Source organism: Mytilus galloprovincialis, chromosome 6, assembly GCF_965363235.1.
Source record: "Mytilus galloprovincialis chromosome 6, xbMytGall1.hap1.1, whole genome shotgun sequence".
NCBI classification, from domain to species: Eukaryota; Metazoa; Mollusca; class Bivalvia; order Mytilida; family Mytilidae; genus Mytilus; species Mytilus galloprovincialis.
This window is the reverse complement of record NC_134843.1, coordinates 87,753,264-87,766,426: the sequence shown is the minus strand read 5'-3', so window position 1 is coordinate 87,766,426 and position 13,163 is coordinate 87,753,264. Positions and strand designations below refer to the sequence as shown.

Here is a 13,163-nt window from a genome sequence, read left to right as displayed (position 1 = left end):
CGGGAATATTTGAAAAAATATTATGCAAATTTACGGTTTATTAAGTTTGAACTTACTTTAATCTCTTAAATTTGCAAGACTCGATATTGACAATCCATAACAGTTCTGATGTTAATGATACGATTAACTTGACTTATATCTGTAACTAAATTCACTTCATTAATTGGTTCAATGGCAAATATCTAAAAAAAAAATCATACTCTCAAAAAAAAAGCATCATACTGGGTTATAATACCGTCAAACTTATCACTCGGCTATCACAAAAATCGTTGAATAGTTGTTAGTTAACATGGAAATAGGAAATAACACTTGAGTTGTATTCTTAGATTTTAAAAGAAAGCCTTTTTTCAACGACCATGTATTTAAATTAATAGTACTTAGAGAGGTAATTGGTGTTCGATAAGATTTTGTGGAAAAAAAGTAAAATCACAAAAATACTGAACTTAGAGGAAAATCAATTCGGAAAGTCCATAATCACATGGCAAAATCAAATAACAAAACGCATCAAAAACGAATGGACAAGAACCATGAGAACTGTCATATTCCTCCTGACTTGGTACAGGCATTTTCAAATGTAGAAAATGGTGGATTAATTAAACCTGGTTTTATAGCGCTAACCCTTTCTATTTGATGACAGTCTCATCAAATTCCGTTATATTTAGTGTAGCTATAGTGTTGAGAGTTGAAAATTCAAAATTATCAACCGAAATAGAATGACCAGATCAAAAGGCATAGATACTTGGAGGCAGGACATTTTATTCTTGCCGTCCCCCTTTTTTCAAAATCTGTTATTATTGTTTGTTTGATGAAAAAAAATGGGGAGGGCAACCAAAAGATTGTCCTTTCCCAAGTACGTATGTCAAAAGCACGTAATTTATCTACCCGTCATATCTAAAGAATTAGTTTATACGTACACTCCAAACATATTTTAATAATTCAACTTTTTTTATGTTGTTTTTACATTACAAATTATGACCTATTGCACGTACAATAAATATTAACATACATGATCGTGAAAAAAAGTTGCATTGTAAAATATTATACTTTTATCTAACACTAATAAAAATCATATTATAACGTTATAATTTCCCCTATCAGATCCCCTGATGCTGATTGACAACCAAATTTCTATAAAATAAATTTTCATTGGTCAAAAGTTTGCTATTAACCAATCAGCGCTGTCCTTTGAAAAGAAGTTTAGGAACATTTTCAATATGGCGGAAATAGTAAACAATATTTATTTCCCATTTAAAATTGACAATTTTATACTTATCAGACTGTTTTAATATACATCAACTGATTGATTATGTTTACACTCACTTGTAAAGTAGTATTAGGATTTTATTAGCAGGGAAAAACTTCCCATTAGTCTATTACTAGCTGTCTCATGAACCACCATGACCATGTTATGCCTTAGCACATTAGTACCCTTTGCATGCATGTTCATAAAATGGACCTCATACACATTAACTGATAAAAAGACCGAACCTTATCCCCTTGGAAATGTCTTATGAGAGGGGGTATGAGGGGTCCTGATCCTTAAAATCATGAAATCCTGAGGTCCTAAATTTAAATAAATTTAAATCCTGTCATCCTGAAATTCGAAAAGAGAATTACTGGATCCCGAAAGGGTCAATCAAGAAATCCTGAGCTTAAAAACACCCGATCCTGTAGTCCCGATTAAGGTCCTATCCCCTTCATGAAGCACAAGTAGAATATATAACTAAAACAAACAATTTAATCAGTCATGTCAGTAGGTCTTTTAGATAAAGATATTTTATTTCCTAATCATAGGGCTCATAACAAGCATGTAATCACATAAACAGATAAAGTAAAAATAAAAAGCCTTTCTCTCCCACTTGCATACACTCACACATACAACTATCGTTCTGATTAAGGATGATTGATTTAACAGTACAACATGTGAATGAAAAATAAAATACAGATAAAAATACATGTACAGACACAAATGTATTTTTATTTATGAGGAGAGTCAGTTGCCTACATTGTATCTTTTCACCACCGAACACAAAAAACACCTCAATTTGTTTTTTGTCTTCTATTGTTATAAATGTGACCTAAATATCATATTTAAGTTATTAACAAGTCATAAGATTAAAAGACCAAATATCTACATTGAACAGAAAAGTAGTCTGTAAGACCACTCTGTAAACTGTCAAGAGGACAACTCACAATTTTTTCCCCCTATTTCCAAGGCTGATCACTACCTTTTTGGTACACAAAATATAGTGCATTGATCATAACATTCTATAAATTCTACCCATGAACATTTCCAGAAGTTTATCGATGTAATATATGCTCAGATATTCAAGGCACAAAATGATGTTACACATGAAAAGAAATTTACATAACTTTTGCAAGGTGCAGGAATCTAATATCTGTTTTAGAAATATGAATGATGTCATGCATTGTTAAAGTCATCATTTGTCTAGACTGTTAAATCCACTACACCCAATGCTTTATAAAATGCAATATTCATCTTTACTTCCCCCTGATAAATTGAAGTAATCTTTACCATTCAGTGCTTTATACATGCACTTTATTTAATATTACTGTTTTTCTTTGTGGTTGGTGGTATTTTGAGTGTTCAGTGGTAAGACCCACCCCAATTTAATACCAAGATTTATTGAGCCAATAATATTAAGTAAAACAAACATATCCTCATTTCATGGGTTTTCGTGTATATTGAAGTCATAATTTCCATTACAAAGTACAAAAAAATGTATGCATAGTATGTATTCTAAATATTCAATTGACATACGCAAACCAGAGATGGGTCCGATTACTTTCAATGTAATTGATTAAATTACAATTACTTTGTCATTTGTACGATTAAATTAAATAAATGATTACATCATTTCTGAAAGTATCTGATTAAATTAATGATTACATTGGCAAAGTAATCATGATTACATCTGATTACAATGAATTTAAAAACAAAACATTTTGAATGATGTGAATGAATAAAAGTTCAATATAACTATAGCATTTTTGAGAAAGTATTTTATTTGGTTCAACATGTTCAATTATAAAATAATAACTTCAAATTAAACTTCATCTATTTAAATAAACACCAAATTTCACTACATATATATACATTACACTTTATCACCAATGATCTCTGAATTATTTTGAATTAAATTTAATAAAGATATATCATAATCAAGAGTTTTTTTTATTTGTCTTCTGACCTCTTTCATATGTATTCCAAGTTGCAGTTTATGGAAGTTTAAATATGGATGAAATACAGTTACCAGTTAAAACTATGTTAAATTTTAATAGAAATGTTTAATCAAATTGTAAACAATATGTAAGTACTAAAAATCTTCGCATTTTACATGTCCAGTCCAAATACATTTTAAAAAATTTTAAACAACATATTTGTCCAACTTTTAATTTAGTTTGTGCTAATTAGATAAATTTTCATGTCTGATTTATCTTTTATCATATATATATCCCTACAGCTATACTCAATTGGTAATTTGCAATAAAAACAAACCTTTATTAGTCTCATACCTAGCTGTCAATTCAAAGTTGACAAAAATCACAAATATTAACAAAAGATTATAATTCAGGGTTAAAGAAAAGTATTACTTGAATATATAACAGTTATTATCAAATATTAATATGAAGATCATTATAAAACGATGAATATACATGCATACAATATCTTTTACTAAGATAAAAGGTATATAATTGTATTATATGTCTCTGCTTAGGCTAATGATGACTTTTCAATACTGTAACAGTTTATTTTATACTGAAGTAGACATGCGTAGAGTAACCAAACCATTTTAGTATGTTAAAAATTTATCAAATATGAATAACAAAGAGGTTTATTTAATGACCAAAAACACAATTTTAGATTTTTTTTATTGTAATCAGAATGTAATCAAAAAGTAATCATGATTACAGGGTATTTTGAAAAGTAATTGATTATATTAAATTACATGTAATCAGATTTTTGGCTGATTAACGATTACACTGATTACTTGTAAAATTGTAATCAATTACAGCTGATTAATGATTACAATTACAATTACCCCAAGTCTGACGCAAACATATGATCTGACCATTCATGTTCATTTGAACATTCTGTTCCTTTAGAAAAGATAAAAATCTAGTGTATCAAATATTTAATGAATAAAAATTTTAGACAACATTATTTGTTTACAAAAAATAGGACTTTCCTCTCTTGGTATATCACATATTTTTCATATTACTGCTCTATCATTTAAATTGATCAATATAAATTATTGAAACTCTTATTCAATAAATATATTATTTGTTTTTCCAGAGTAGACACAGTATTTAGATAATGTCGTGGAAAGGTTTGGAGGGTGAAGATTTGGTCCAGAATCTGAGACAACTGGTCATTAGTTTTGAACCTCAGATAAGAGAAGCTGGGACTGTTGACCAATCAGAAGAAGCTTTGTATCATCTAGAGGAAAATGATGAACATTTCCATAGGTCAGATATGATTTTTGTAATTTCTAAAACATTGATCAAGTTGACTTTTGTACCATCATTTACTTTATTAACATACACTAATGGCAATGATGGCAGAAAGTGGGTGGTTATACCTGATCCTTATTGTAAAACTTTTGTGATCTATCTTTACACATCAGCAAAATATTTCATGAAACATTTTTTTTTGTATAATTCTTGTACTAAATACTCCCAGCTAGAGTATTAAATCTTATATTTTCTCTTCAATAGAGCAAGACGTAATACCTGTTTTACATTTTCTATATGAATATATACAAATCATCAACATTGTTGTTTTTAACAGTGTGTTATATATACCAGATACAAATGTTTATAAATTTCATAAATAAGTGTAAGATGGATTCATTTGATATAATCAAGGCTGATTATACATGTAATATAAAGCAAAATATTTATGGTCTCTAATAATTTCTTTGTGTTAGCATTTTGTACAACAAACTCCAGGAAAAAATGTACTATATAATACTCCCAATAAAAATAAGTTTACAATTAATTTCAATGAAACCATGGAATACATGCAGAATATTGGTAATGTTATTTGTATATAAAAAAGAATTAAATAGAAATTGGTTAGAATAAAGGCAAAATCATACATTTACTGTGAATTTTTTATGTTCTTAAACCTATGTCATGAAAAAATTGCAGTTATTTTTGTTATATTGGAAACAGTAAAAACATTATGAATGTACTTTTTTTTATTATTAATTAACTTTTTATACATTTCACTTAATTTTATTTAAGAATTGAATGCTCTTTTTTGTAAATTTATTGGGGTGTAAAAGCGTTGACCGAAGTACATTTTGTATGAAGCGCGGAAGCGCTTCATACTAAAAATGTGCGCACGGTCAACGCTTTTACAACCCTATAAAGTTACAAAAAAAGGCATTCAATACTTATAATTACATTTTTACCTATAGGATAATGAAAACAAGCCTTTTATCAAGTTTTTCTTTCATTTACCTGTGCACTTTATTGTGGGACCTCGTGTCATCATGAATGAAAAGTTGCATTGTGTAATGCAATTGATTAAGGAATATCAAGAGATTGCTAGTTAGCCACTCAGAATAACGTATTATAATGAAACATACATCTAATGTAATTATTTGGTTTTGAGAAGAAATATATTTTCTAAATAGAGGTATGGTGCATCAGTTTTGACCTTGTAATTTATTTTACAGGCATGAATTTGTGAAGGTTTTAAGAAGAAAAATAGAAGACATTATTGGTCCACTGGCAGAAGAAGAGATAGAAAGATTCGAGTCTAGTATACATGATTCCAATGGACAAGAGACACTCATCAACAAAATTACAGATAAAATACTTCACTCAAGACAGTATGTAATAAACTCAATAGTCTGACACAAACAAAGAAATTTGAAATATTAAATTTTTTATGAGAAGGTTTGATGTTGCTATTAATGAAAACTGACCCCTCTTTTGGTCATCAACAAATTTAACCCCCTTTTATGACTTTGAATTCAACTTAATCTTTACTATAATTGTATTCTGTACAAATTTTTAAGGATTTGATATCATATTTTTAGATGTTTTAGATGCATGTATATTGCTTTAAGTTGATGAGAGGTTAAGTAACAATATATTGGTAAAAAAAAAAAAAAAAAAAGAGAATAAAAATACAAAAACAAAAAACAAAACAATATGTTTGTACCAAAGCTGTCATGAAGTAATGAAATTTTACAAATAGGTGAAGTTGCCCTTTTATTTTGACATCCTGGAATAGGTTATAAAATATGTGAGAGCCCTAATATTAGAGTGAAAACAGCTTTAAGCATCACTGTAAAAATATTGCAATATGCTTGTCAGAATATGACTTAGTTGGAAGTTGGAACACTGTTAAATTCATTTTATAATCACACCATTAGTTTTTGGTGGAAGAAGACCAAGTCTTCTGAGGGCCAATGGTGCCGACTTTAAATCATTGAGCCTCCGTATGCCGCATTCGATTTTGTGTATTACAATTTCATAACAACTTCTGATTCCTGACACTGATTTTTACACATGATTAAGTATCTGAATCATTTAATTTGTAAATTAGGATTGAAAAACACTCACTATCGTAAATATGTATCCTTTTATTTATGTGAATTATTAGATTTCATCTCATCAGTTTTTGCTCATCTACATGAACGTTGTTTGTTTACGTGTAACCGGATGTTTTTACTGTAGATATTTGTAGTATGCATACGTGAATTTGGTATCGGTACAACTCGCCCTGTTTACATGTTTGCCCTTGGTCTGTTCGTCCTGAGTTCTTTCGCCCGTATAGTATGTTCACCCTGTGTTCATTCTCTTTACTCTTATCAAGGACGTTTTATAATACGTCCTTGCATTTATTAAAAAAATATTAATATTTAGGGTATCGTTAAAAAACTCTAAAACACGATTTAGTGAAAATCATCTGTTCCTTATTTTGTTCCCAAGTTAAGACAATCGTGTTCAGACAATCAAATTCTGTGTTTCTCATGATCAATTAATAAGCCAATCAAAAACGTTTTCTCTAAAGATTATGCTAACATGCTAGATTTTGAACTTGTGTTGTTTTCATCTAGTTGTAAAATGTGAATTTTCAACTGCAATCGTTCTTACACAGCTTTAGTTTTATGATAAAAGCATGGCTGATTGACAAAATTCAATGATGCAGTACTACCATAAAGATAATAAATAGGTTTTTTTCACTAAATTATTGACATAATTCTTGTTGCAACATATTTTATTTTTGTATTCAATTATAAAATCATTTAAAGGACAATGTACTATTCTTTTTTCACAAAGACCAACAAACAGTGGGTTGCTATGTTCGTCCAATGAGGGTTACGCCTCATTTGGAGTGTTGTTTCCAACCTGTTAAAGGTCCATCTTTGTGCATAATTAAAAATTGGAAATTTCAACAAGCATCTAGTATTCGTACACAAGAAAATAAACCCTGGTCTGCTAGCTATATGTTCATCTATTCTACCGTTTCAATAACTAGAATCATGCAAACAGACTTAAAGAAAAAGGCATGTGAGTTCATCATACAAATATGACACTTTTTCTAGACAATTCAGATCGTGCAAAATACTTCGCTAAAAATTGTAACCTTTAAATTGTTGTTGCACACTAAAAACCCCCATGGTAACTTTCAAAAGTTGGCGGGTATGTAACAAGTCCTACTATTTTTATGTCCCACTTATGGGCATTATGTTTTCTGGTCTGTCTGTCCGTCCTGCTTCAGGTAAAAGTTTATGGTCGAGGTAGTTTTTGATGAAGTCGAAATCCAATCAACTTAAAACTTAGTAGACATGTGTTCCTAATGATATTATCTTTCTAATTTTACTGCCAAATTAAAGATTTTACCTAATTTTCACAGTCCACTGAACATAGAAAATGATTGTACGGGTGGGAAATCCATGCACTTATTACACATTCTTGTTTGAAGAAAAAAAAAATACGTCATAACGATAATGGAACAAAGCAGACTGGGTTAGTGGGGCTGCCTTTATGGTAATTCAAGTTACCTTTTATTCACCTTCTTCCACCTCAGAGCTATCAGCTCTGATTAATAAAATTTATTTGGAAAAGTGTCACATCATTAAGTTTGAATAAAAAAACAATGATAGTTAGAACTTTTGGTTAAATCTCCTGCTTTTCTTTTTTTCCAGTTATAATGACTTGTCAAAGAAGTTAAGAGGTAATGTTCAGGGTGCTGTTGATGAGCTGATAAGGAACTTTGATGCTGAGTTTGGCGGTAATAGCCATCATGAGACCTCAGATCATCCTATACGGAGGTCTTACATGAGTGATGAAGATGATGAATCTTGTGGCAGTTCTTTTGGTCAGGTAATATATGGTGTTTTTTTTCTGAATTTATCTCATTGTCATAAAATGAAAAGACATCTGCTATAAGGTGGTTAGCAATTTTAATAGACCATTCAACACCTGTCTTAAAAAAGTCTTTGGTGAAAACTGCCAAATTTGAAAACTTGTTAATGTATCAGCCCATTTAAATTGAAGGCAAAGGGGAAAGATAAAATAGATAAAATAGTCATTTTTGGGGACCTTTATAGCTTACTGTTAGGTGTGAGCCAAGGCTTTGTATTTGAAGGCCATACTTTGACTTTTAATGGTTTACTCTTACAAATTGTAACTTAGTGAAGAGTTGTCTCATTGGCACTCATTCCACATCTTCTTATATCTAAGTAAGAATAAACTAACCACCTTATCAAATTATTGACTTGTAGTGTTAATAACCTTATTTGTACGATATAACTTATTATTTGATATTTTCTAGGGTATGTTTTTCAACAACCATGAAATAATGCAGCAAGTTGCAGAGAAGATGAGTCGCCACAGAGATAATGTGGTAAGATTCTAGGCACCTTTAGGAATAAATTAATATTTTAAATATCACTTCTGATTTCTGTAATACAAAGTTTAATTTACCAATATGCAGATATTCTTATTTCTGAATATGCATAAGCATCAAGTTCATTATTTAAGAAATGTTGCTATTTTGGCATTATGTTTTGGAAAGATTTATAAATACATAAACGGACAAGCAGTGGAAAAAATATTCTTTGTTGCACTTTCTAGGGATTTTTAATTTACAATCTTATCATTAATGTATGATTAATAAACGTATTAATGTAAATTCAGAATTTATTGGGAAAAATGCTACAGGGTTATAATTGCAATAATTTAAATTCACATTTTGAAATTTTAAATATGAATTAAACAGGAACTTTTGCAATGTCACAAAAATTAAAATCGCATTTTAGTCTAAAATGATCAATTTGCAATAACAAATGAACGCAATAGTTTCTAAGTTTACAGTATTTGATTTCATTATATTTAAATGTTAACTGACTTTAATTTTAGGTACGAGTAGAAGCATTGCAGACTCTGAATCAGAACTTACCAGCAGACTTTATCAGCAGTGATCATTGGCCAACAATGAAACGTCACCTCATAGATGCTCTTGATGAATCTAATGTACAAATTATGGTACGTGCATTAGACTAGAATACAAACAATATTGTACACATTAATAAGAAAGAAAAAGGATTAAGAGATTATTTTAATTAATCTTGCAAATCTCTTTACCTGAAATATATTAACTTGAGAAATTACATTTTTTTGGATGTATTTAAGTTGTTTACTCGTAATAGTAAAGAGATACATCATTCTAATGCATTTATATCTAATTTTTTCAGTTTGCAGTTCATTTCAGCATGAAATTGCTGTCTCTTGAAATTAAATAATATATTAGAAAAAATTAGACTTTAGATGTCATTAAAATTGTTAAAATAAAGACTATGGATAAAATTGATTTGTTTGTAAAGACTGAAGAAATTATATATTTTGCTACTGAAATGCATTCATATGTGAATAATTCAGGATTGGTTATAAAAAATAAGAATATTGTAGGACTTGAATTTGACATTTCAAAACTACTGGTAATATGTTAGTTATTTATACATTGTTTTGATTTCAGCATTTGAGTACCAAATTTATAACAAGAGCTTTCACCAACACATCACCACAGACAAGAGAAGTGTATACATTATTAGGTTGGTATTAGCAATTCATCAATAATTTAATGAAGTCAAGTTAAGGGAAAGTAATACAGTTTTGGTCACAATTTTTTTTAGGATTCGTCAAATAACAAATTTGTAATCAAGCTTCATGTAAAGTTATTACCAGGTTAATTTAAAATTATTTGATATTTCCCTACATGATTATTTTACTGTTCTGTTAACTGGACTGTAGAAAGCTTTTGAATAGGAGTAATGAACTAAATTAAAGATTAACTGGCTTACAGAGTTCACAAAAATAGCCTTATATAAAGTAAGATTATAAGAGATATTTCCCTTTTATTTTGTGCATCTTAAAAAGATTTCAGCACTGGAACAGTATGATGAAATAAACATTGGAAATTTCCTATACATATAATAGCAATTGTATTTGTTTTAACAGTTGAATACTTGATTTCCCAGTTCAATGCAAAGAAGGGAAACAACATACCAAATATAAAGAGTGGATTAGACTTCACCAATCCTGAAAATGTCAAATTAATGAAAGCTGTAAGTTTTTTAGGCAAAGAATAATTGTAAAATAATTTTATGTCTTTGGTATAAATTGTGATACATCTTTCTATATATCTAATCAATGCAGTACAGGCATAGATTTGAAGCTATTACAAATAAAGTGAATTTGATAAAAAATTAACAAAACTGAAATATGGACCTTGAAATTAAAGAATAATGAAATGAGATGAAATAGAATTATGTGCATCTAATTGTGTTGTTATAAATTACAAATTTTAACTGCTGTGGATTCCATATTTTTCAAGAGCTTCAAATTTTTGTGGATTTTGTGGGAAAAGATAAACCATGAATTTGAATGTTCAATGAAATACAAATTTTCTATAAATTAGTATGCAGACTATAGCAAAAAGTACAAAATCAAATATCTATGAAAATTATTTTTTTCTGAAATAAAATTGAGAATGGAAATGGGGAATGTGCCAAAGAGACAACAACCCGACCATAGGAAAAAAACAACAACAGAAGGTCACCAACAGGTCTTCAATGTAGCGAGAAATTCCCGCACCCGGAGGCGTCCTTCAACTGGCCCCTAAACAAATATATACTAGTTCAGTGATAATGAATGTAAATTGGTACCAAATGAGTATCACTGATAATGAATCAACTGTAACAAGCCAAAAACACTTATACAGAATATGCAGATGTTCTCACTTATAATTTTATCTTGGTGACTAAAACATATAACACAAAAGACTATTCATAAATCTTCTCTGAAATACCTTTAGTGAAGAAAACATTGATAGCAAACATAAGTTATAAATAGAATATATGAAGATGAAGAAAAAATTGTTTTGATAATGTTGCTTAAAACTAAAGCCTTATTAGTTATTTGGATTTTTGATCACATTTATTGCCAACTACTTAAAAGCTTTAAATTAAATATTTGATATTATTGAAAAAAGTAATTTCTAATTCCTTTATTTTCAATTTATTTTTGAACTGAAGGTAACATAGATAATTTGACAAAGCATTTTATTTAGATGTATGCATTAGTAAAAAACAAGAAGATAATGTATAACTTTTTATTATATTTCAGTTCCGTTTATTGAATGAGTTCCAACAAGAAACCATAAACTATTGGATAAGATATCCTGACAGGTTAGTAAATACATATAGCATTTTTGTTTTTGATGCTGATTTTTTCAGCAAGAATATCAAGCAAGCATGCCAGGGCGAACTGATATTCCAGCTGATTCAGTCAGTATCGAAAAATAAAATGCCACTCAATGTTTAATCAGCAATTTGTGTTAACGGAATGTTTTTTTGGTTGAGAATATGAAGAATAATGAAATAGTTAGTAAATCTACTTTAATGTGTACAAAGTGTTTGGATAGTTGTATGGCTGTATGAATGAATTAATATGCACTGCATTGATAATTGGATGTTGGTGGACTTCAGTACCTTGTGTTTTTACACTGATAAAGGATGTCATTGCCTAATATTTTCAAGATTTTGAAAATATGAAACAGAGAAAAGTAAAACCTTATATGATAAACTTCTTTCTATATAATAATCAGTAGCAGATATGAATATTTCTTTTTAAATTCTTGATCTCCATAATGATAAACATATATAATTATTTTTCAGATATTTGGAAGAGATAATTGAGAGTACATTAACTTTATATGCCATAAATCAGAATGGGAGCCAAGGTGGATCTTCACTACAGTTATCACCAGTACATTTTATAGCATTAATAGATCCAAAGGCACAGTGGTTTATTAAATGGATGGTATGTAGTATTGATATTTTTTAAATCCCTCTATTTTTTAAGTGGAAAAAAGAAATGCTCTTTAATTATTATACTGTCGATTAAATTTTTTGTCACTTTTGCTTTTGAAGCTTTGTAAAACCTCACATTTAATTTTGGTTCAGCGAGATAACTCTTTAAATCAGTTATGTTTTAGAAAAGTCCAGTTTCATTTATAGAATATATTTATGCAAATGGTTGACACAAACATACAGATGATTTAAAGAGTTATATCCCTCAACCTAGGTCTACCTCCTTAATTTAGTGTTCACTAAAGTCTGAGAAATCTTTAATAAATTATTGCAGTAAATACAATCTACAAACATATTATTTTCATGTTAAAACCGGGAAGTTTGACACTCCTACCTAGGAGTCTACTCAATATTCAGAAGAAGAAAAAAAACCTGAGGTATATATGAAGAACATATACTGTAATGTTTTGAATACCATCAGATGTGGGATACATGTCAATGATACAGCAACCAAACACATACTGTAATGTTGTGAATACCAGCAGATGTGGGATACATGTCAATGATACAGCAACCAAACACATACTGTAATGTTGTGAATACCAGCAGATGTGGGATACATGTCAATGATACAGCAACCAAACAACTCAATAAACCTACATTTAGAAGTAATCATAGTCTCCAAGGACGGGCAGGCATTTATACTGTAAACCTAGCTATAAAGAAGTCTAAACAAGAAGCCAAAAAACTGATAGGGGTGTAAAAAAAATCAGCCACCACTGTTAAGTGTTAAAATAACCAAAT

General features: G+C 29.3%; 1 protein-coding gene across 3 annotated transcripts in view; it reads left to right on the top strand.

Moving 5' to 3' along the window:
- Positions 1 to 1,156: 1,156 nt before the first annotated feature.
- Positions 1,157 to 13,163, top strand: part of LOC143080599 (protein broad-minded-like) — a 45,271-nt gene continuing 33,264 nt past the window's right edge. For all 3 annotated transcript variants that reach the window (XM_076256523.1, XM_076256524.1, XM_076256522.1), the window contains exons 1-10: positions 1,157 to 1,226; positions 4,319 to 4,491; positions 5,709 to 5,864; positions 8,193 to 8,370; positions 8,822 to 8,893; positions 9,409 to 9,534; positions 10,025 to 10,100; positions 10,507 to 10,613; positions 11,674 to 11,735; positions 12,225 to 12,369. In XM_076256523.1, the coding sequence (XP_076112638.1) occupies positions 4,340 to 4,491; positions 5,709 to 5,864; positions 8,193 to 8,370; positions 8,822 to 8,893; positions 9,409 to 9,534; positions 10,025 to 10,100; positions 10,507 to 10,613; positions 11,674 to 11,735; positions 12,225 to 12,369 (1,074 nt within the window). In that variant the 5' untranslated portion in view covers positions 1,157 to 1,226; positions 4,319 to 4,339. The remainder of the gene's footprint in view (positions 1,227 to 4,318; positions 4,492 to 5,708; positions 5,865 to 8,192; positions 8,371 to 8,821; positions 8,894 to 9,408; positions 9,535 to 10,024; positions 10,101 to 10,506; positions 10,614 to 11,673; positions 11,736 to 12,224; positions 12,370 to 13,163) is intronic.